The sequence below is a fragment of the Polistes fuscatus genome, unplaced genomic scaffold, assembly GCF_010416935.1.
Source record: "Polistes fuscatus isolate 324 unplaced genomic scaffold, CU_Pfus_HIC Scaffold8, whole genome shotgun sequence".
Lineage (NCBI taxonomy): Eukaryota > Metazoa > Arthropoda > Insecta > Hymenoptera > Vespidae > Polistes > Polistes fuscatus.
The window spans coordinates 8220744-8242949 of NW_025113162.1; the positions used below are offsets into that span (position 1 = coordinate 8220744).

General features: G+C 30.1%; 3 protein-coding genes and 1 long non-coding RNA gene across 5 annotated transcripts; 3 read left to right on the forward strand and 1 right to left on the reverse strand.

Moving 5' to 3' along the window:
* Positions 1 to 436: 436 nt before the first annotated feature.
* On the forward strand, positions 437 to 13444 carry LOC122524697 (voltage-dependent calcium channel subunit alpha-2/delta-3). Of its 2 annotated transcripts, XM_043647084.1 has the most exons (18): positions 437 to 1011; positions 1677 to 1863; positions 2228 to 2767; positions 3171 to 3578; positions 3895 to 4209; positions 4887 to 4943; positions 6602 to 6682; positions 6966 to 7040; positions 7123 to 7227; positions 7326 to 7397; positions 7968 to 8115; positions 8434 to 8500; positions 8656 to 8822; positions 9190 to 9313; positions 10641 to 10915; positions 11032 to 11375; positions 11479 to 11718; positions 11798 to 13444. In XM_043647084.1, the coding sequence occupies exons 1-18, from the start codon at positions 920 to 922 to the stop codon at positions 12188 to 12190; spliced, it is 3690 nt and encodes a 1229-aa protein (XP_043503019.1). In that variant the 5' UTR covers positions 437 to 919; the 3' UTR covers positions 12191 to 13444. The 2 variants fall into 2 exon arrangements, with proteins under 2 accessions (XP_043503019.1, XP_043503020.1); XM_043647085.1 differs by lacking the exon at positions 4887 to 4943 and having other exon boundaries at positions 439 to 1011.
* A 219-nt stretch (positions 13445 to 13663) lies between these two features.
* On the reverse strand, positions 13664 to 15311 carry LOC122524699 (peptide chain release factor 1-like, mitochondrial). Its single transcript, XM_043647090.1, has 2 exons — positions 14800 to 15311; positions 13664 to 14689 (listed from the first exon to the last, which is right to left on the reverse strand). Exons 1-2 carry the CDS (start codon positions 15140 to 15142, stop codon positions 13785 to 13787), a joined length of 1248 nt encoding a protein of 415 aa, XP_043503025.1. The 5' UTR covers positions 15143 to 15311; the 3' UTR covers positions 13664 to 13784.
* Positions 15312 to 15571: 260 nt separating this feature from the next.
* LOC122524701 lies at positions 15572 to 16961 on the forward strand. The gene is made up of 2 exons (XR_006305603.1): positions 15572 to 15635; positions 16587 to 16961. It is a non-coding gene; the product is annotated as an uncharacterized LOC122524701 (long non-coding RNA).
* Positions 16962 to 17091: 130 nt separating this feature from the next.
* On the forward strand, positions 17092 to 21816 carry LOC122524703 (scm-like with four MBT domains protein 1). Its single transcript, XM_043647094.1, has 8 exons — positions 17092 to 17284; positions 17428 to 17501; positions 18370 to 18782; positions 18879 to 18968; positions 19088 to 19602; positions 19698 to 20548; positions 20626 to 21275; positions 21370 to 21816. Exons 2-8 carry the CDS (start codon positions 17468 to 17470, stop codon positions 21511 to 21513), a joined length of 2697 nt encoding a protein of 898 aa, XP_043503029.1. The 5' UTR covers positions 17092 to 17284; positions 17428 to 17467; the 3' UTR covers positions 21514 to 21816.
* Positions 21817 to 22206: the final 390 nt, after the last annotated feature.

Sequence of the window (22206 nt, forward strand, 5' to 3'; positions counted from 1 at the left end):
CATTTAGGATCGTAAAGAATATTGTTTACCTTTTTATAATATAAAAACTAAATATAAAATAATGTTAAATATACGATCGTTGATAATAATAAAAGAAAAATATTATTCGTAAGAAATATAAAATAGTCAACCTTGTACATCGCCCTTTTGAAAGAAGAAAAATCCATGTTGGAAGGGGGCCCGGGGGGGGGGGGGTCAGGAACAAAATCCAAAATAAAATAGAAGAAAAAGTTCGGGTAAGTTGATATCGGCCGGCTTGAAAAAAGAAGGGAAGACAATGCTATCAATTAGGATGATACGTTATGTATACATATATAAAAAAAAGGGGGGTAAAAGGGAAAAAAATAAGGTAGACAGAGAGAGAGAGAGAGAGAGAGAAAGTAGCGTCGCGTTGTCGGGCGTTTACGATATATCAACGTGGGACGGTGGTCGTTGGTGGAATGACGAGAGCTTGCGCGCAAACTCGAGGTTAAAAGCATTTTGCTGATCGATAAATGTGAGAAACCATTACCGTAGAACGTGTTCGGATTTGTATTGTGCGCATTCTAGGCGCCGTTGGTAGCGCAACGACGACGACAACGACGACGAAGACGACGAAGACGACGACGACGAAGACGAAGACGAAGACGAAGACGACCAAGACGAGGACGAGGACGAGGACGAGGACGACGAGGACGATAAACAAAGTGACTAACAAGGACGCGTACGAAAACGTAGGTGGTGGAAACTACGACAAAGACTACCACGACGACAACGGAGACGACGACGACGACGACGACGACGACGACGACGAAGACGACGAAGACGAGGACTACGTGGGCATCCTTAATGTCAGACGCGAGTCTGCTCCCGAGCTCAGTTTTGTTTACCGTGTCCTCGCGTAAACACCAGCAGAGAACTAGAGAGGGCTCGAGAAGTTATGAAGTCCCCTTTCCTACCGGTAACCGTCGCCACCCTGTTACTGATCCTCATCGAGGCACCCGATCCTGGTGACGGTATTTCTCACAACACGTAAGTATTTCAACGAGACTTATTTCTTTTTTCTTTTTTTTTTCTTTTTTTTTTTTAATTTAACCATACACCTCTCGGCAAGGATTCTATCTCGTTACGTTCTAATAACATTTGTCAATTCGAATATTAATTTATCCCTCTAAGTGGAAACTCTTCTTCTTCTTCTTCTTCTTCTTTTCAGATAATTTATTCGATTTTATTTGATTTTATTTGATTTTTTTTTGATTATTATTATTAACTAATATCTTACGATATGTTACAATATATGTATACATACCTAGACGATAGTACGTATCGATGTTGTAATTATGATGAAAGGAGACACGTTTAATCGTATTAACCCCTTGACCTAGAATGACGCGTGAAACTCGCGATACACTTTCGTATGGACGAGGAATATCTCTGAAATCCGAGTGTACCTTTATTCAACTTTAATTAATCTTACGAAGAATTAATAATAAAAGTATACCGACTTATAGGACACACGCAATTAACCGCGTTGAATAATAATAATAATAATAATAATAATAATAAGAAGTTCAAGAAGGGGTTAAAGACTTAACGTGGGACACCGTCACGTTAAAAATTCTTTCTCATCAATTCGATCGATCTCTTTATACTACCCCCCCCCGTTGCTTTCATATTTTTTTTTTCCTTTCTTTTAGAGTAAAAACATGGGCGGAAAAGTTGGGCTTCGAGTTATCGCAATTGGGAAAGTACGTGACGAATGTGGAAAAGTTTCATGAAAGTTACAAACACGCTCAGGTAGTGAAAAACGCAGGTGGAGATTTGGCTGGGGAAATTGCCAACGATATTAAAGCTATGATGGAATCGAAAATTTCTGCTATAAGGGTATAGAAATATTCAAATGTGCTTTCATAATTATGAAAGTGGTCTAAATTAAAATTAAACAAAAAATCAATTTAGTAGTTATTTCACACCACATTATTTTAAACTAAATGAATTCAATGTAATTTTCACGATATAGTGTTTGTTATTTCAATATTATATAGAATTCATTTAATATTCAAATGTAATCCTTTAAATATCTCGAAACAAGAAATATATGACTTAGACCACTTTCATAATTATGGACACAAATTCTTTATTTTATAAAATTACATATATATATAATATATCGTTAACTAATATTTAATGAATTTCGATGGGGGTTGGGGGGTGGTTTGCGGTGATGGTTTCATCATTTGTTCATCAGAGAATCATGGACGTTGCCGAGACTTCAGCTTTATCAGCACCCGACGCCGATCCACCCGAATCCTTCGAATTCGTTAACGCGAAAAACACTACGATAGATTTAGAATTGAGTGATCATTTCGGTGGACAAGTTAATTTAAATATGTCCGCGGTTCACGTGCCAACAAACGTATACGAGCGTGCATCGGAAGTTTTGAGGGCGATCAAGTGGTCCGAGGAATTGGACAAGACATTTATTAATAATTACGAACAAGATCCATCATTGTCGTGGCAATATTTTGGAAGTTCTACGGGTTTTATGAGACAGTATCCTGCAATGAGCTGGTATATGGAACCGGTAGATCTATTCGATTGCAGAACTAGAAGTTGGTATATCGAAGCGGCTACCAGTCCAAAGGACATCCTCATACTTATGGATACCTCCGGAAGTATGACAGGAATGCGTCGTGAAATCGCACGACACGTAGTTAATAATATCTTGGACACCCTTGGGAATAACGATTTTGTCAATATCATTACGTTCTCCAATATTACGAAAGAGGTAACGTTTATCACCTTTATTTCTTACCAACTTTTTCTTATTTCATTTAAAAATATAAAATTAAAAAAATAAGAGAAGAAGTTTCTATATCGATCGTTAAGAAATATTCCAAGACATTATTTTATATATATTTATATATATTATTTTATATATATTCGTTAAGAAATATTCCAAGACATTATTTTATATATAATATTGTCCCGACTGATTATCCTGAAAAATACTTTCATGTATGTTTCCAATTGCATTTACAACAAAAATTAACTAAATGAATTTTTCTAGACAATCTTATATATATATATATATGTGTGTGTTTAAAGAATATTATCTTGCCCCAAGTAAGATGATTCATAGTCGGGTATAGCGCATGCAACAGTGTTACGTAAGATTGTTCGATTTTTAGGTGGTCCCCTGTTTCAATGATACATTGGTCCAAGCGAATCTAGCGAACGTGAGGGAATTGAAACGAGCCATTTCAAATTTGGAAACGGTTAACATCGCTAATTTTTCTTTAGCATTGACCACGGCATTCGATTTACTTCAATCTTATCGTACCGAAAGAGAAGGGGCAAAATGTAATCAAGCGATCATGCTGATAACCGATGGCGTACCATTTAATTATAAAGAAATTTTCGAGGAATACAATTGGAAGGATAATCCTGACGAACCTTTGAAGGCCGATATGCCGGTCAGAATGTTCACTTATTTGATTGGTCGAGAAGTTGCAGATGTTCGGGAAGTGCAATGGATGGCATGCGCTAATCGTGGATACTACGTTCATCTTTGCACTTTGGCAGAAGTCAGAGAAGAAGTAAGAGTTTCATTTTTTATTATCATTTTATAAACGATCGATTAATATTTTTTCTATAATATTATAAACATTTGATTTTTTGATTTTATTCATCATAACGTTTGCATAGATTTTATTCTATATTTTTTAACACACACATTTTAAAATGCAAACTTGTTCTATAATATTATAAATAAATTTGTCAACATTTGATTTTTGACTTTATTTATCATAACGTTTGCGTAGAATTTTATTCTATATTTTTGAACACACATACACACACACATACACATATTTTAAAATGCAAACTTGATCGAACATATTTGTTTTGTTTTAGGTCCTGAAATACATTCCCGTGATGGCGAGGCCTCTGGTTTTAGGTCGTACGGATCATCCAACTATTTGGACACCTGTTTACGCGGATATCACGGACCCCAAAATGACTGACTGGCTATGGGAACAACGTGAAAGCGAGGACCAAAGGGAACGGTTTCTACAATTCTATAAAAATCGGAAATCATTAAACACGGAGGAACACGATCGCAGATTCGTTAAGAAGCAGAAAAAATTGTACGAGCAAAGTGAAGATTATCAGGAATACAGATTGATGACATCGGTTAGCATGCCAGTATTCGACAGACGCGAAAACGCGGTAAGTTTTTCTTATTTATTTCTAATCATTAATTATATTAACGATACGATATAAACAAAATTATAATATTATTTTCGAAGAAAAGATCTGAAAAGAAAAAAGAAACTATTTGAAATAATAATTTTGCGATATAATGTAAAAATATGAAATTTTTTATTATACGACGAGTTAGGTCAAACAGGCAAAAGTTAACGTGCTTATGTTAGATGTTTTGAACACAAAAAAAAATACTTCACTCCCCGAACTTATAATAATTGAAATAAGCGTACGTACCGTAGTATTGGACAAAATTTTCCCCGTCCCTGCGAAAACTTCATTCGAACTTTTAACTTCGTTTCGATTCATAACTGCACTGTGACTCATTCTCTCATTTTATCATTCACCTTACAAACAAAAATGTACTTTTCTCTTGTTATTATATAAACAAGAAAGAGAAAGAAAAAAAAGAAAAAAAGCAGATAATATCTCATTATAAGAAAATGTTTCATGTCGATACCCCCAGACGATCCGTTCGAACGAATATTATTAATCATTTACATCCATAATATCATTATTAATAAGAATTCTTCGTGTCTCTTAATAATACGCATACTTACATGGAAATTTTTCGATAGATTCGTACAAAAAACGTCCACAGTTTTCTCTTTCGTCGGTTTTAAGTTCCTCTTTGTCCACAGAACATCACAAGGCAGGTGCTGGTGAACGAAGCTTACTGGGTTACTGAGACAAGAGAGGTTGGCAGCCAAAAAAAACACAAGCAACGTTGTTTTCAATGCATAGAAACCCTATTACCTACACCTTTTATATTCTCGTACACACTACGACCGTATTAAACGTTCCAATTTTGTCAACGTTACTCTTTTTCATCATTTTACTAAAAACATTAACATTCTAATATTCGATAACACAATACAATATTTAACGTATAGAAAATAATTGATGCTTTGTGTCTATTGCCAAAATGAAATATAAAAAAAGGAGAATAATTATTATTGTAAATAGGATTAAAGAAAAACGGTCGTCGTGTGACATTTCTTTCCTTTTAGGTCCACCTTCGTCTCTCTCTCTCTCTCTCTTTCTATCTTTCTATCTCTCTCTCTCTTTCTATCTATCTATCTATCTATCTATCTCTATCTATCTCTCTGGTATCTTACTTTGATCTAACATTAGTTACTGCAATTGGTTTAATCATTAGGTAGGTTTAGGTACTTTAGTCTACCCTGTGTCCTGTCGAGACGAGTAGAAAAAAAAATATGGGAAATTCCCGCCCGCCTGTTGGATTGCGAACGGCGAACTTCCTCGTAAAACTTAATCATTTTTATTATTATTATTATTATTATTATTAATCATTATTGTTGCCGTTATTATTATCATTATTATTATTATTATTATTATTATCGTTGACTCGTAGAACGAAGTCACTTTTCTGCAGTCGTTGTGTCTGACATTTAAAAAAAAATATAAAAAACAGAAAAAGAAATGAATTTTGTCGAGTTAAAAAAAATATATTGAAAAAAAAGAAAGAAAAGCCTGCTATAGATTAATTAAATTAAAATAATAATTATAAACACGATACGACTTGGCAGTTTATTGAGTGCTAGAATTTCGTTAGAGGAATTACGTTAAGTAGATTACAATTATTACAACGCCGTTGAAGTCAGACGATTTTTTCAATACGAAATACGAATTTTCGTAGATCATACGATCAAATTATTCTTTATTGTGATTTGTAACGGAAAAAAAAAATTGATTTGATTTTAATTGGAAAGAAATAAAAATTCGTATTATTCGTAGAAATCGACGGACAGAAATATCAACGGCGAGCTAATTATATTCATTTGGAATTTTAATACTTAGGATATTTTAGCCTGCGTCAGAAATTATTATTATTATTATTATTGTGTATCGTTATTATTATTATTATTATTATTATTGTTATTGTTATTATTATTATTTTATAATTATCATTCGATATTATTATTTTAATTACAATTGATTAATTAATTAATTATTATAATAATTATTATTATTGAGAAAGTAGTATGCTAGTTTTCTATACATACTTACTTAACTTACTAACTTACTTACTTACTTACTTACTTACTTACTTACATATATACATATGTCCAGACGTGTCAGATAACACACACTCTTATCATTATTCGTTAATTTAGTATATCATTATTATTTAATTTGGATACTATTTAGTAAAACAGTGTGTCTTTAGAACGAGTTCATTGTGATAGCCTTGTTGGAGAAGGTAGATACGCTTCTGGTTATGCGAACTTGGGATGATATGATCATTTGTAATTTATTTCGATAATAACACGCGTTCCTTGTCACGCGACATCGGACAAAATATTTTTTCAATTGTCGATCATTGTATGCGCAGACACGAATCGCCGATCTTCTCGGTGTTGCCGGCACGGACGTACCCATCGAGGAAATACAAAAATTAATGATGCCGCACGTGGTGAGAAAAATTATTTTTATCATTTATTATAATCTATTTCTAACAATCGTTTATTATCCAACCAAAATTACTATTTACCTCTCTCTTTTTTATTGTTAATTATTATTATTATTATAATATATATATATAATTATTTAATAATTTATATATAATTATATATATTATATATATTATAAATATTTATATATAATATTTATATATATTTTTGTATAATTATTTAATATTTATTAATTATATATATATATATATAATTTTATAATTATTATAATTACATTTTTTACAGTTGGGTGTTAACGGATACGCTTTCATCGTAACCAATAACGGCTACATCCTAATTCATCCTGACCTTCGACCCGTGGTAACTATCATCTACGACAATTTCAAAGATTTGAATTATATGTAAATTGTAACTCGGTATCTAACAAAATATTATTTAACAGTTCCAGGGTATATTAAAACCGGCATACAACAGTGTCGATATGACCGAGGTCGAACTTTTGGATCAAGACAAAGGACCCAGAGAATTTGACGAAGGAATAATTATGGTATATACAATTATAATCATAAGATAATGATCATTTAATCAATTTTTAAACTTATATTGTGGTTACTTAATATCAATAACTGTTTTTTTTTTTCGCAGTTCCGTAATGATGTGATCAATCAAGTTAACGGTAGCGTGACGTTTCATACGAAGTATCATTACGATGACATGGTACGTGGTATATAAACTTAATTATATATAAATATTGGTATATAAATATTATATAAATACTTAAATATATATTTTCAATATTACAATATTATATTTAAAAATATATTATTTTCATATTATTTCATTAACTTCAATTAAATATATTATTTTCAATATTACAATTTTATATATAAACTTAAATATATATTTTCAATATTACAATATTATATTTAAAAATATATTATTTTCATATTACTTCATTAACTTCAATTAAATATATTATTTTCAATATTACAATTTTATATATAAACTTAAATATATATTTTCAATATTACAATATTATATTTAAAAATATATTATTTTCATATTACTTCATTAACTTCAATTAAATATATACTTCATATTACTTCAATTAAATATATTATTTTTAATATTACAATATTATATATAAACTTATATATTTTCAATAGATTCATTAACGTAATAATTATTCATAAGAATTCAATCGTATTACTTTTTGATATATTTTATTTGTTATTATATATTATGTTTTTTATTTTTCTCGTCTTCTTTCCTATTTCTTCAAAATAGAAACGCGTTGGCCGAGTACAACGAACTTACAATTATGTCGGAATTTCGAACACCCCATTCACGGTGGTTGTGAGTCTCCCAATACACGATTATTCTGAAAACTATCGTGTATCTGCCACCGAAGATATACACAGAGCTCGTGTGAGGGGTGAGCATACTGTTTTTTGATTTTTCATTTGAAATATTCGATTCCAGTGAAAATTACAGGACGAAGCTTTAAACGATCATTGAAATTCTTTTCCTTCTTAAAATTGAAATCAGTGTAATAAAATAATGCTTAAGTTTAACGATTTAAATATCAACAATTTTTTAAAAAACAATAAATTTGAATAATATATTATTAATAGATCTATAAACTATGTCCCTTTCTTTTCACTTTGGTATATCTACATTTAACAGATTTGTTATTGTTATTATTTATTAAATATTCAATTATAAAAGATGAACTAACATTGACTCGTCGTAGGGAAAGACGTGACAGATTACTTCGCGGGTAACAACTGGCTGGTGCATCCCGATTGGATGTATTGCAAGTGAGTATACATTTTATTATTTCTTTAGCAACGTTTAAGTTACCCTACAATCTGATAATCAAACGTTTACGTTGATTTCGTTTTTATCAAGCGATCGATTAAAAATCACTTTTATTTCACAATGTTATTCAAATAAATATTTGTCATTATCGTAGATATCATTACAAGGATGAACACAAGTTCAATACCTCGGAAATGCAACTGTTACATTTTCTTGAACGTACCCGTATGCCAGGTTGGAAGTGGATCGATTTGAAACGATCCCAACCGCCAGAGTATTCTGCCACGAGTTCCGGTCATGGTTCCCATCGTAAATCTTATCGTAAGTATCCACATACCAAACCATTTAATTTATTAATCATCTAACAATATACACTTATGTTTTCCAAATATAACAAAACCGGACACGTTGATTGTCACCCATGATCAACTTGTTTCTATGTTGTTTTATGTTTGATCTTACAAATTGAGAACCAAGTTGATTTGGTACACTGATTTTTGTTTTTTCCATTTTATTCACAATCGTTTCACGTGTATTCTCTTACATTATATCAATTCGTTTCAAATAGAAAAATAATTTTGATTTGATTGCAACAAAACATATGGCAATCAACGTGTTCAATTAATTGTCAACAAAATTTCATTCTAATTCTTAAAGGAAATAAGAAAATAAATCTTTGTGTTAACAGCCAGTACTAACAAAGCAGACAAAAATTCCTATTACTGTGATAGAAACCTTCTTATGAGTCTGGTGTTTGATGCTAAGGTAACCGAATGGTTTGCGAATCCCAGTACCACCCGCGAAGAAACAGGGTGAGCTAAATTTTCATTGAATTTTTTCTAAACAAACTCTGCGAATATTCGATCGTATATATATATATAAATTAGTTTATTAACGCGAGTGAGAATCGAATTGTCATACAAGCGCAAACACATCGTCACGAATTTAACTCGAGAGAAAATGAGTGAGAATGAGAGTGTGAGAGAGATAGAGAATGAATGAGCGAATGAGAAAAAGAGAGAAAGACAATAACTGTGTGTCGTTTTTCTCTGTTCTTAAGTTATTTGCACAATTTTTCTCTTCTTTTTATTGATTTCTTTATAATCAGGATAGTAAAAACAACAACAAAAATGCACCTATTCTTTTTTGACTAATATTTAACCCACTTTAACGCAATGCAGACCTTTAGCTAGGCTGATGAATCTGCTAACCAGGTAACGTTCATCAAATCGCACCTTTCGCTTATAAAAAAAAAAAAATAAAAAAAAAAAAATACAAATTGCCTCGATATAATAATATTACGATCTTTTTATTATTCTCTAATTCGCACTATCAATTTCTTTCGCTCCAAGTTGTTTCTCGATCCTCCTTTGTACAGCTTTATATTTATATATAATTTCTCTTATTTATTTATTCGAATCTTTGTTTCTTTTTTGACAATTAATTATGTTTTTTTCAATATTTGTTTGATTAATTTAAATGTAATTCGTTTATATATCTATGTATATTGTTTTTTTTTTTGTATATTTTTAATTCTTCCACATGACTCGTCAAAGAAAAAATATATCATTTACCTTATTGTTTTCTCTGGTGTCACAAATCATCCTTCTTGTTGGTTCATCGAAACTTTTATATTAGCAAAGAAGTTTGCTTGTACGCTCCTTCGTATGGCCCAGCATCATCTTTTCTTCAGGAATGGGATTCGTAAAGAGGACGAGGAGATAACAACGAGTGGATTTCCTCGATATGAACGCTGTGTAGAAATCAAATATATTCATTCGTACGATCATATAAATTTGCAATTTAATTTATACGTTTCATATAAAAAAAAAAGAAACAAACAAGTTCCAATATAATATACTTATGTAATATAACTGAAAGATTTGAAATTCGAAAAAAGTTTCGTGCAAATTTCTATGAACATTTGATTGAATTATCTTTGACAGATTTGTTTTTTTTTCTCTCATCAAATTTACGTAGATACAAATATTATCTAAACTAACGAATCATTTATCATTTATACTTGGCTCGATACATATATTCGTAATTATAAATCGTAGTAAATTTAAAAAATAAAGATAAAGATTTATTTAAACAAAATTCGAATCGAGAGAAATCTCAACATATAATTTTTCGCAGGAAAGAATTTCAACAACGTTTCGGTGTGACGCTTGCTTTTATGGCTACTCACAGTGGCTTGACAAGATGGCAAGATTTTCTCTTGGATGAAGAAGATCCTATACCCGAAGATCACTTTAGCAAAATGTATTCTAGAGCTATAGACGAGGTCTGGTACAAACGTGCCGTCGAACAACATTACGTTCAACCAGAAAGCTTCGTTTTTTCTGTACCAATCGATGACGAGGGAGCAGACAACACTACTTTGGTCACTGCCAGTCGTGCCATATTTATCGGTAATTATTAAAATAATTTATAATATTATTATAAATCATAAAATTAAATTATAAAATCTATTTGCATTTTTTCTCTTTTTTTTTCCCCCCATGGAAAATGATTATTCATATTTTAGGTAATGGAAAAGTTAAAGCACCGGCAGCCGTCGTAGGATTTCAATTTCAACACACCGCACTGCAAGGTCTCTTTCAAAATATAACGTTCAATTGCGAAGGACTCGGTAATTGTTATAAACATTGCGGGAACGATTCCTGGGCTTGTTATTTGATCGATAACAACGGATATATAATAGCGGCTGAAAACGAGTACGACGCTGGCAAATTTTTTGGCAGAGTTAGAGGCCCCGTAATGGCTGGTCTCGTGAAGGAAGGTATTTTTGAAAAAATCAGGATGTACGATTACCAAGCGGTTTGTTTCAAAAGGAAAGCGACTAAGAACGATGCCAGTATTTTACTCACGGTTCGTTTCAATTTATGATTAATATTTTCAAAGTCTTATTGGAAGGGAAATTATTTGCTGAAAGTTTGAAGTCATTTGGAAATACATCAATTTTGTTTTACAGCCTTGGACAAACTTAAAGAAAGCTATTACTTGGATCGTCGGTCAAATGACTTGGGCCTGGATAAAATCAGGCATTTGGAATTCCGATTATGCATACGGTTATTCTGATCTTGACGAAAGTGACGCTATGCACGAGGATTATCAGGAGAATGAAAAAACTCCGCTAGATACCAAAGATGATAAATGGCTTAATTCGAAAGTTTTAATTAATAGGACGCGTCCGGAAGCATGCGACCAAGAGGTTAATACAAATAATTATTCATGATAATTAAATATCTGAACGAGTAAATTATTGAAATCGTTATAATTGAATATTTCAGGTATACTTATATTTGCGCAATTCGTCCGTAATAAATTACAACGTGGAAGTTGATATGGAAGACGAATGCGCAAGGCCCTACATTGTACAACCGGTTAATTTCAGCAACATGTTATTAATCGTAGTTAACACAGGCATTTGCAGCGACACGACATATCCACCGTTAACCGTGATGCCCGAGGAAGTGATTTACGAAAATAATTCTTTGGTTTGTCAAAAAGCGTGGACATTTTTGAAAAGGAAAAGGCCAGAATCCTGTATAAGAACTCATCCAAGAGAAAGTGAAATAAAGGATCTCTGTGGATTAGCCAGCTTTACAGGGCCAAACAATTTCATTATATTTTTGTTGCTAACGTGTATTCTGATAAGGCAGATTGTCTTACGGTGCAATTAAATCTTGCTTTTTGATAAACGAATATATATATACATATATATATATATATTTCTTTGCTAGGTGATATCTTTTCATCGATATCGGTAATATATGTCCTTCTTGATAAGCAAAGAAATATCAAAACGTGATTAATCTAATGTCAAAATTTTAGAATCTAGTGAAAATGCATCGGCGTATATCTCGATGGAACGCTTATGCTAGAGGCGACCCTAAGTTTCTACCTCTTTTCACACCCTGCTGATTCGCAGCACGGCTTGAGAAATAATAATGGCTGATATACCTATAACAAATAAATAATTATATCGAAATGATTAATAATCGTTCGATCGTAAACGCATGGAAATATCGTGCGTTAAAAGCTGACGAAGTCCAATAACAAAACAAAAGCAAAATCTTACTGCCCGAAACGCAATGCGATTTGCTCTCTCTGTGCGCTACTGCTCATTCAATTTTTCTCTTTTTACCTGTCTCTTCATCCTTTCTCTATGCATCTATTATATAGATAATTCTTTTATTTATTAATAAATAATCGTCGATACTATATATGGACATTTATGCTACGTCGTATATTTTAATAAGATGTCAAACTATGGTTTTTTCATTTTTATGTTTGACAAATTAGTTCACATTAATCGATGGTTGTATAATTTAGAGGATACATAATAGATAGATTTAACTTTTAGCTGAGGATTTATGTACAAATGTGCATTTAATGAATGATTGATTCATTGATTATTGTTAAAACAAAAAAAAAAGAAAAAGAAACATAGAAACAAATGAAGCAAGGAATCAATAAGTCGTATGTTCATACTGTGTGCAACTATTTTGTAAATAAATAATACTAGATGAAAATCATCATAAATAAATGACGTTATAGGAGGAGAAAGTTGACAACACAGGACAGACACACACACACACATACTAGTCAAATTTAAATGATACTACGAGCCGAGTAATTCTTGATAATAACGTTGTAGGTGTTAAAGTACTTCATTTCTTATGTAGGTTAATCGTTTAATGAAGGAATCTTGCGTTTATGTGTCGGAACTCTACTCGCTGTGAGAATCATTATGCAATTACTAAAACAATTCTTCATAGTGATTTATTATAGACAGTCGTTTCTAGTAATATTTTAGAGCAGGAGCGCATATAAGAGCACACATTCATAAATAAACTATGATCATTCACATTTGCGCTTTGTATGTACATTAAAAAAAATTGATGTAAGATATATATATTATTATTACAGCGCCAGAGAGAGAGAAAGAGAGAGAGAGCGCATTTACCATATAATATTTATAGAGACTACGGTGGATATATTAATTTTGTATATTATTGTATTATATAACAGTTAAAGAAAACAATGTGTGCCTGTGGACACTTCGTTATTCAAATCTTGTTGTATCTTTTTCAAATAAATTACAAAATTCTATGAATAGGACAAATCCTATATTATAAGAAAAAATATAAATGTTACCTAAAACTTTATGTATTATTTATTCGATTAAACTATATACAATTTAACACTTATATACACATCAAATTTTGTCAGAAAAAAAGAAGATATAAATTTTACGAAAAAATGATGTATATATTACTTTCCTTCTGATTCTAAACTATTAATTATATCTATTAAGATTTTCACTCGCATATCATTCTGCAATCTATCCCCGAGTTCTTCCAATTCGGCACCTCCTGCCATAAATAATTTTAAATTATGCATCGTCCCATTTTCTAATCTGTGATCTGTGATACGATCTTGATTATAATTATACGTTCTTATCTTTTCGTTCCTCAATCTTAAGCCCATTTGCTTTTTACGCATATCGCTAGCAATCCCAATTTGTTTATTCAATTCTTGTTGATATAACATAGTTTTAAGCTTTAACAATGCTATTTCTTTATTTTTCAATTGTGATCTTTGCGTTTCGCAAGTTACCATGACACCAGTCGGGCAATGAGTTATTCTCACTGCAGAATCAGTCGTATTAACATGCTGACCACCAGCACCTGATGCTCGCATTGTTTCTATTTTCAAATCCTTAGGATTTAAATTAATTTCAATATCTGTAGGTTCTGGTGTAACAGCAACCGACACTGTACTGGTATGCATACGACCAGATTTTTCAGTTTCTGGTATCCTTTGTACTCTGTGTACACCTCCTTCGTATCGAAACTTTTTGTAAGCTAAATTACCTTTTAATAAAATACTGGTATGTCTCAAACCACCTTTGTCAGTTTTATCAAATTCCAATAATTCATATTCTATTCCTAAATAATTAGCGTATCTTATATACATTTTGTAAAGATCTTCGACAAAAAGCATAGCTTCTGTACCACCAACACCAGCCGATAATTCAAATATGATATTGTTGTAATTTTCCTTATCGAGATCATACCAAATTCTATTCAATAACTTTTCATCGAGATCATTTAATTGTTCCTTATACATTACCTCTTCTTCTTTGGCTAACTTTTTCATTTCTTCGTCTTCTTTGCCTGTAGAAAGATAAATTTTTAATAATTATTCATATCAACTCTACGCAGTGTGGCAACATTAAAAATAAATAAAATTATAAGTTTATATTAAAAATTGTTATTATATTTACCAAGTTCTTGCAAGTTTTGAATATTTTCTATAATGTTGATGCGTTCATTCAATATGTCACTCATAGATCTCACATCAATCATTTGGAATAAATTATTCTCCTTCCATCGGTTACTCTTATAAACGTCGGAAAGATAATCTAAATACTTTCTAATACTATTATCGGAAATAGGTAAATTTAAACGCGATGGCAATGCATTGCTTGACAATAAACGAAACAATCCTTTGAGGTTATTAAACCTATTTAGGTCGATCAAACACGAATTACACCTTTGCAAAGTTTCATAGATTATTACACTTTTTCTATAAATGTTAAATCTTTGCGAACATACCGAAAAAATCATGATCGTATTCGTAATTATACAAATAAATACAAAACGAATGCACTAATGCAAATACAAGATATCAAAAACTACCGCTAGTTTTGCGACCTAACTTAACTACGATAAAAAAAAAATAATACAGAGATCATTATTATGCTGATGCATTGCATAAGAAGAAACGAAGCAATCCTTTGAGGTTAAGTAATCTATTTAAATCGCTCAAATATCTATTTACACCTTTGTAAAGTATCATAAACTATATTACACGTTTTCTATAAACACTGAATATTGTGAATTAGATCGAAAAAATCATTATCATATTCGTAATTAAAAAAAAAATTCAAAATGAGTACATCGAAACTAACATGAAATTTCAAAAATTCCCGCTAAATTCGTGACCTAGTATAACCATAAAAAAAAATATTGCAGATAGCGCTTAAGGACTATAGTGTCGTCTGCTTAACAGTTAGTGTCGACAAGATAAATTTTCGTTGGTGTATAATTAAAAAATTCGGTATAATCAATATTTTATTAATAACATATATACACATACACATTTATTTACTTACTTGTACGTCTTATGAACGATATAGAGCTTTTTAAAATTCATGAAAAAATTGCATTTCACGCAAATTCGTGATTTCAATTTGATCGTTTTATGTTTCCTATAATCTGAACTTACAATTAGTAGAATATTACGAGTTAAAAATCGTGTATTGAAAACATCGAATCTTTGTTGGTAGGAGCGTCCATTTTTTCAGGTCTGATAGATCAATCATTTGTTTCTTTTTTATTAAAGTTTTTAAAATAAATAATAATCATTAATAGTATATAGAAAAATAAGAAAAGAATTACAGTTTGTTTCAAAGAAAAGAAGGAAAAAAAAAGAAAACAATTCGCTAGATGGTGCATGCAAAGCTTAGGCAAATAAATGAGAACGAAATGCATGACGGTTGCTTTTATGTTAGATTTTCACTTACTAACACTAATATAAATAATTAATGTTATTTGGATTGGCAGAAAGGTACACGTACGCCAATAAGAGATTTGTATAAAAATTATTTATCTGGAATTATCTTTTACCTTAGAAATGATCCTTTCCGTACACAAATCATTCTAAAGATAATTCTATTTGATTTCCTCCACTATTTTAAGAATTCTTGATAAAATTTATCGAATAGAAAAATAAATTTTTAATAGAAGATAAATTAAGAAGAAAAATGATAAATAAAAGATCAAGTGAACCACCAATCGAAATTTACAAAGGTTTAAAACATAAAACATGAAACAATCGAAAAACTGCGGAAACATAAAATGATCTAGAAATCATCTGAAATTATCTTTACTATAATAATAATAATTATTATAAAAATAAAAACATAAATTAAAACATAATTTTATATATAAATAATCTTGATAAAAAAACAATTTCACAAAAACATCAGTAACGCAATTTAATCAATAGAAATCGAAATATTGTAACGGAATGATTCAACGATTAAACATAAGATAAAAGATAATTTTATTTGACTTGTCTCCATAATTAGAAGTATCATTAATGAAAATGTTTAAAAAAGTAAATGAGGGAGAAGGTAAAGGTTAGTTTTGTAAAAGGGAAAGTTGCAATTAGTAAAAAATAAGAGAGAGACAGAGAGTGAGAGTGAGAGGAAGGGAAAGAATTTTAGGGGAAGGAAAATGTGGAAGAGTAGAGGGGGGGACGAAGGTGCATGAACAATTTGAAAATTTCATCAGTTTCTTATTGGTCTTTGGAAAGTAAACAAGTATTAGGTGCAATGAAGAATTGCAAAGAATAAAAACGCTAAATAAGAAGAGAAGAAAAGAAAAAAGAAAAACGAAATTGGAGACTTGGGAAGCTCAAGAGAAAGATAGTAAGTGAGTAGCATAAAAGAGAAAGAGAGAAGTATATATATATATTTATATATACGTAGAAAGAGAGAGTAGGAGAGTAGAGAGAGATAGAGGGAGCGAGTGAGAAAGAAATAGAAGATACATGCGCGCGACACACACACACACACACACGTGCATATGGCGGGGCAAGCGTAGAACAGCGAACTGTTACGAGCGAAGATAGTATTTTTCGTTGAAATTAATTCGATAAAGATTTATCCAAAAAGATATTACTTTTTTCAAGAACAATTGTTGGTAAGTAATCATTGAAATATTTAATATAACGTTTATATTATTCGATGGATCGAACGAAGTAGGATTAAACGATAGAATAATATTAATGATTTCGATGCCTGTTCTAAATAAAAAAAAATTGATTTCAATGTATGATGTTGCAGGCTCTATCTTTCTCTCTTTAATATTATAACGCAAGAAAACATGGAATCGTACGATAATCGGACTATGGAAGGTGGTAAGTTTTGTTTTTTCTTTCATTTTAATTTAATTATTTATTTCTTTTTTATATTTTTTCTTCTTTGATATCAAGAGAATTATGAATTATTCTAATCGTTGTATATAATATTTTGTAATTATATAACGATGCTTGATTTTTCGATAACAATTAAGACAAAGAGATTTAGAATTTTGATTTAGTAACCTTAAGTATTTATAGACAATATTATTTTGTTTTTAAATAATAATCAATCGAAAAATTTTGAAATAAAGAAGCATTATCTGGAAAGTACTAGATAAAGTTTCGACGAGACGTTCGAGTATCGTTTTAATAATTATGATCATAGAAATATCACCTTTTCAACTTTCTTTTTTATACATAATTATGACCACCTCGTGAATTCATTATCTCCTTTAATTTACATACTTTTTATACATAATTACATTCGTAGGTATCCATACCTGCGTTTATTGAATATATATATATATATATGCATATAATGGCTATAATATATGTATATATATATATGAATATTATAATGAGATGATTATTAATTATTATTATTATTATTTTTTTAATTATAATTTTTATTTATCAATAATTTTTTATTAATATTAATATATTATAGTTAATTACATTAATTAATATTTAAAAATTTATAATTAAATAATATAATTAAATTAATATAAATAATAATTAAAATTAATAATTTTTTTAATGTTTCTAATTAAAAAAAATAAAAATATTATTTATTTAATTTTAATAATTAATAATTTTAATTTAATTTTTTAAAAATTAAATTATTATTTATTATATTTTAAAATAATAAAAATATATTTTTTTCAACATTACATTATTTAGTTTTATTGTACTTTCTTTTTTACAGAAAATGGATTTTTTTGGCAAGATTACCTTGATGCTACTAAAAGTGTTGAGGTACCACAAATTTTGTTTCCACATGTTGAAATTACATTAGAAAGTGGCATTGAAATTGGAATGTCCTTAGAGGTACCCATAGGAAAAACAGTAGATCAATCCAATACAAGTTATTGGATTGCTACTATTGTTATGGCTTGTGGGCCATTATTAAGATTACGATACTTTGGTGCAAATGAGAGATCATTAGAAATTTGGTTTAATCTTACCAAAGAAGCCGGTCATGAACTTGGCTGGTGTAAAGCGAATAATAAAAAATTAGAGCCTCCTGAGATCGTACTTCAAAAGTCACCAGATTGCATTGAAAAATTATCGGAATTTTTAAAAACTGCACGTACTGTACCATCGGTACTTTTATCTGGGGTAAATTTTATCATCCTTCTTTGTATTAGTAATTGTTTACCGTATCATTGTATTTTTTATCATTATTTTTATTAAATAATATTTATTTTTTTATAGGATGGTCTTAGCATGACAGACAAAATTAAACAAGGAATGAAAGTTGAAGTAAGCGATGTGGTACACCCTTACAAATTATGGATAGCTACGGTAAGCATTGTTGCATTGTTACATTGTAACAAATTATAAATTAAATATAATTTCAAAACATTTTTTTTTATAATATTGCGTTCTAATCTTAATTATTTTGTAAATACATTTCTTTTCAGATTATGGATAACATTGGTGGACGTCTTTTGTTGAGGTATGATACACCTGGTCCATCGTTCAAAGATTTTTGGATATTTTGTACATCGGAACATTTGCATCAATATGGATTTGCATCCGAATCGAATACAACTTGGTTTTTGGAACCACCTAGTTCTATAGTAAATAGGCATACCTATGAAGAATGGAAAGATTCGCTCGAATCTAATCCAAAAAACTGTGATATACCAGAAGAATTATTTAAAAATAATATCGATCATCCTAAACATAATTTTAAAGTTGGAATGAAATTGGAAGCATTGGATCCAATTAATCAGACTAAAATCTATCCAGCTACTGTTATTAAAGTATTCGATGACATATATTTTTTAGTCCATATAGACAAATATGATAAACATGTGAAGGGTAGCGACATTGAGTCTTGTTTGTATAATCATTCAGAAAATAATACTTGGCTTTGTACAGCAGAACATCCATACATATTTCCAATTGGTTGGTCCAAAAGACATGGTATTAAGTAAGTATTATATTTGATAAAATATATATTATTTATAATACTTTATTAAAAATGCATTGCAAAAATAAATTTATTTACACTTATATTTCTTATAGAATTACAAAACCGGAAGGCTGGATTTCAATTGCCGAAGAGTTTGATTGGAACGAATACTTAAAGAATACAGAAAGTATACCAGCAGATGAGAGTTTATTTTATGAGAGACTAAATGCAACAGAGGCAGGTTTTGAATGCGGCATGCGTTTAGAAGCTGTCGATCTAGAATATAAAAATATTATCTGTGCTGCTCATATTACCAAAATAGTCATGAATTTATTATGGATAAAATTAGATAATTACGATGACAGCAAACCAGAACACATAGTTCATATGAATTCTTTGGAAATATTTCCCGTTGGTTGGTGTGAATCTAATCATTATCCATTAAAACCACCTAAGGATTACATAGAAATTTGTAAAAAGGTGCAAACTCCTATCGAACAAGAAAAGAAAAACAATATTCTAGATATACCAATTTCAGAACCACGCTCTTCCTTGTGGTGTCCTAAAATATATTTTAATTATCGTTGTTTTACCGGTCCAATGATTTCTAAAGGAAAATTAGCTACTCTGCCAAAATCTGTAGGACCCGGCCCTGTAGTTTTAGTAATGAAAGAAGTTTTAACTATGATAGTATCAGTTGGATACAGAAGTGCAAGAATTTTAAAGGTATTACAATGTGACACTGCTCCAGATCCTGGATATCGTTTGCAAGTTTTAAAAGCAAAGCATAAAAATAATAATTATCTTGCGCAAGTTGCTGTTGTTACTTCTGGAGACATGGTAGCTGAATTTTGTAGAAATATTTGTAAAAAATTAATGGTATGCCCTAATTTATTCGGGCCCTTGCATGTATTAGAAAACGAATGCCCGGACAAATGTCATAAAACATCGAAAACTAAATTCAGTAAGTATAACGAGCACAAGTCTATCAGTATTTTTGTTTCTTTTTTATTATTTAATTTGTACAATATTTAATTACAGCCGCATCAGTGGGAACAGGAAAACGAGGAAAACCAAAAGGTTATACGAGTATAATGGTACAGAAACCAAAGCAATGGGGTAGTAAACGTAGAAGAAAGCGTGGTAGATGGGCTAACAAAGACAAAAGAATAAACTGTGAATACGAAGATGAGATGCCTTTTATGCCATTGGATTTAGCAAAGCATGTATCAGATGGTCCTGAAGAAACATTCGATGGTAAACAACCACTTTCGGAAATAGATATTATGATACAAAAAGGTTTAGAAAAATCCGACAAATCAGATGATTTCAAAACTGAACCTCCATCGAGTAACGTTTCTGAGGATTCTGGAAGTTCATTTACCGATAGAAAAATAAAAGATAATGGAACTGGAAGTCCTAATAGTTTGAGTACCAAACATCATTTTACAAGATTTAGTCAAAACGTAACTACAACTCGAGGAATTAAAAGAGTACGTGATTGGGACACAAGTATAGAATCTGATTGTTCTGAAGATGATGCTGAATATGTGAGGAAACAAAAAAAACAAAGAAGACCAAAAACACGGAAACTTACTTCCAATCCTTTATTTTGGACGATCGATGACGTATTTCAATATCTTCGGAAAACAAGCGACTGCAAAGATATCGCTTATCGCGTTAAACAAGAAGTAAGTCATACTTTATTACATTACAATAACAAAGTTGTAAACAATAAACTTGTTAAGTAATATGTAAATAATATAATATTCTATTATTTCACAGGAAATAGATGGCCTCGCCTTTTTATTGCTAAATTTGCCATCTCTCACGCATCATATGAAATTACGAAAAAGTTTAGCTATGAAGCTTTGCCGTCACGTAGAACAAGTAAAAGTAACATACTTTTTACGTCACATTCATGAATGAAACCGTTCCGTAACTTAATCCATAGGATAATTTTTTAATTTTTTAATCATTTTTTTTTTTATTTATAAATTGTATAATAATGAATTGTAATATATACATATATATATATATATATATTCATTGAAAAAATACTATTAACGTATTGCTCATCGATTGTGATTGTATGTAATTTTTAATTTATGTACATTATAAGACACATGGTATAATGATAGCAATAAGCAAGAGAAATATCTTTTGAGAAATACGATTTAAATAATGAAATTATACATATATATATATATATATATATTTTTTTTTTTCTGATAACAAGAATGGAGATAAAAAAAGAATATTTAGATAGTGAGGAATTTTAATCGAATGATAATAATTTGTCTTGTACGCAATATAAATGTATTGTACTATTACGTATTTTTTTCCAATTGAATCTACGTTCACGTGCAAATATTAAATAATTTTTTACGTATACATATATAGAAATGATTTAATTGTAATAATGATAATAATAATGATTAAAAGAATTTTGTACATTGTAGTATTTATGATTGGATGCAATTATGATGTGTTAGGTCAAATTTTAAAGTATATATATATATATATATTATTAGTAGTAATTGCATTGATTTATTGCGAACATTCAAGATGTCTACAATGTTACTTTTATATTAATCATTATAATACATTGCTCCCAATGAT

Excerpts from the sequence above, each read along its gene's own strand:
- LOC122524697 (XM_043647084.1), top strand. The coding sequence starts at position 920 with ATGAAGTCCCCTTTCCTACCGGTAACCGTCGCCACCCTGTTACTGATC. Across the intron at positions 1,012-1,676 it reads GACGGTATTTCTCACAACAC|AGTAAAAACATGGGCGGAAA; the intron begins GTAAGTATTTCA and ends CCTTTCTTTTAG. Across the intron at positions 11,719-11,797 it reads CGGAAGCATGCGACCAAGAG|GTATACTTATATTTGCGCAA; the intron begins GTTAATACAAAT and ends TGAATATTTCAG.
- LOC122524699 (XM_043647090.1), bottom strand. The coding sequence starts at position 15,142 with ATGATTTTTTCGGTATGTTCGCAAAGATTTAACATTTATAGAAAAAGT. Across the intron at positions 14,690-14,799 it reads TCAAAACTTGCAAGAACTTG|GCAAAGAAGACGAAGAAATG; the intron begins GTAAATATAATA and ends ATCTTTCTACAG.
- LOC122524703 (XM_043647094.1), top strand. The coding sequence starts at position 17,468 with ATGGAATCGTACGATAATCGGACTATGGAAGGTG. Across the intron at positions 17,502-18,369 it reads TAATCGGACTATGGAAGGTG|AAAATGGATTTTTTTGGCAA; the intron begins GTAAGTTTTGTT and ends TCTTTTTTACAG. Across the intron at positions 19,603-19,697 it reads TCCAAAAGACATGGTATTAA|AATTACAAAACCGGAAGGCT; the intron begins GTAAGTATTATA and ends TATTTCTTATAG.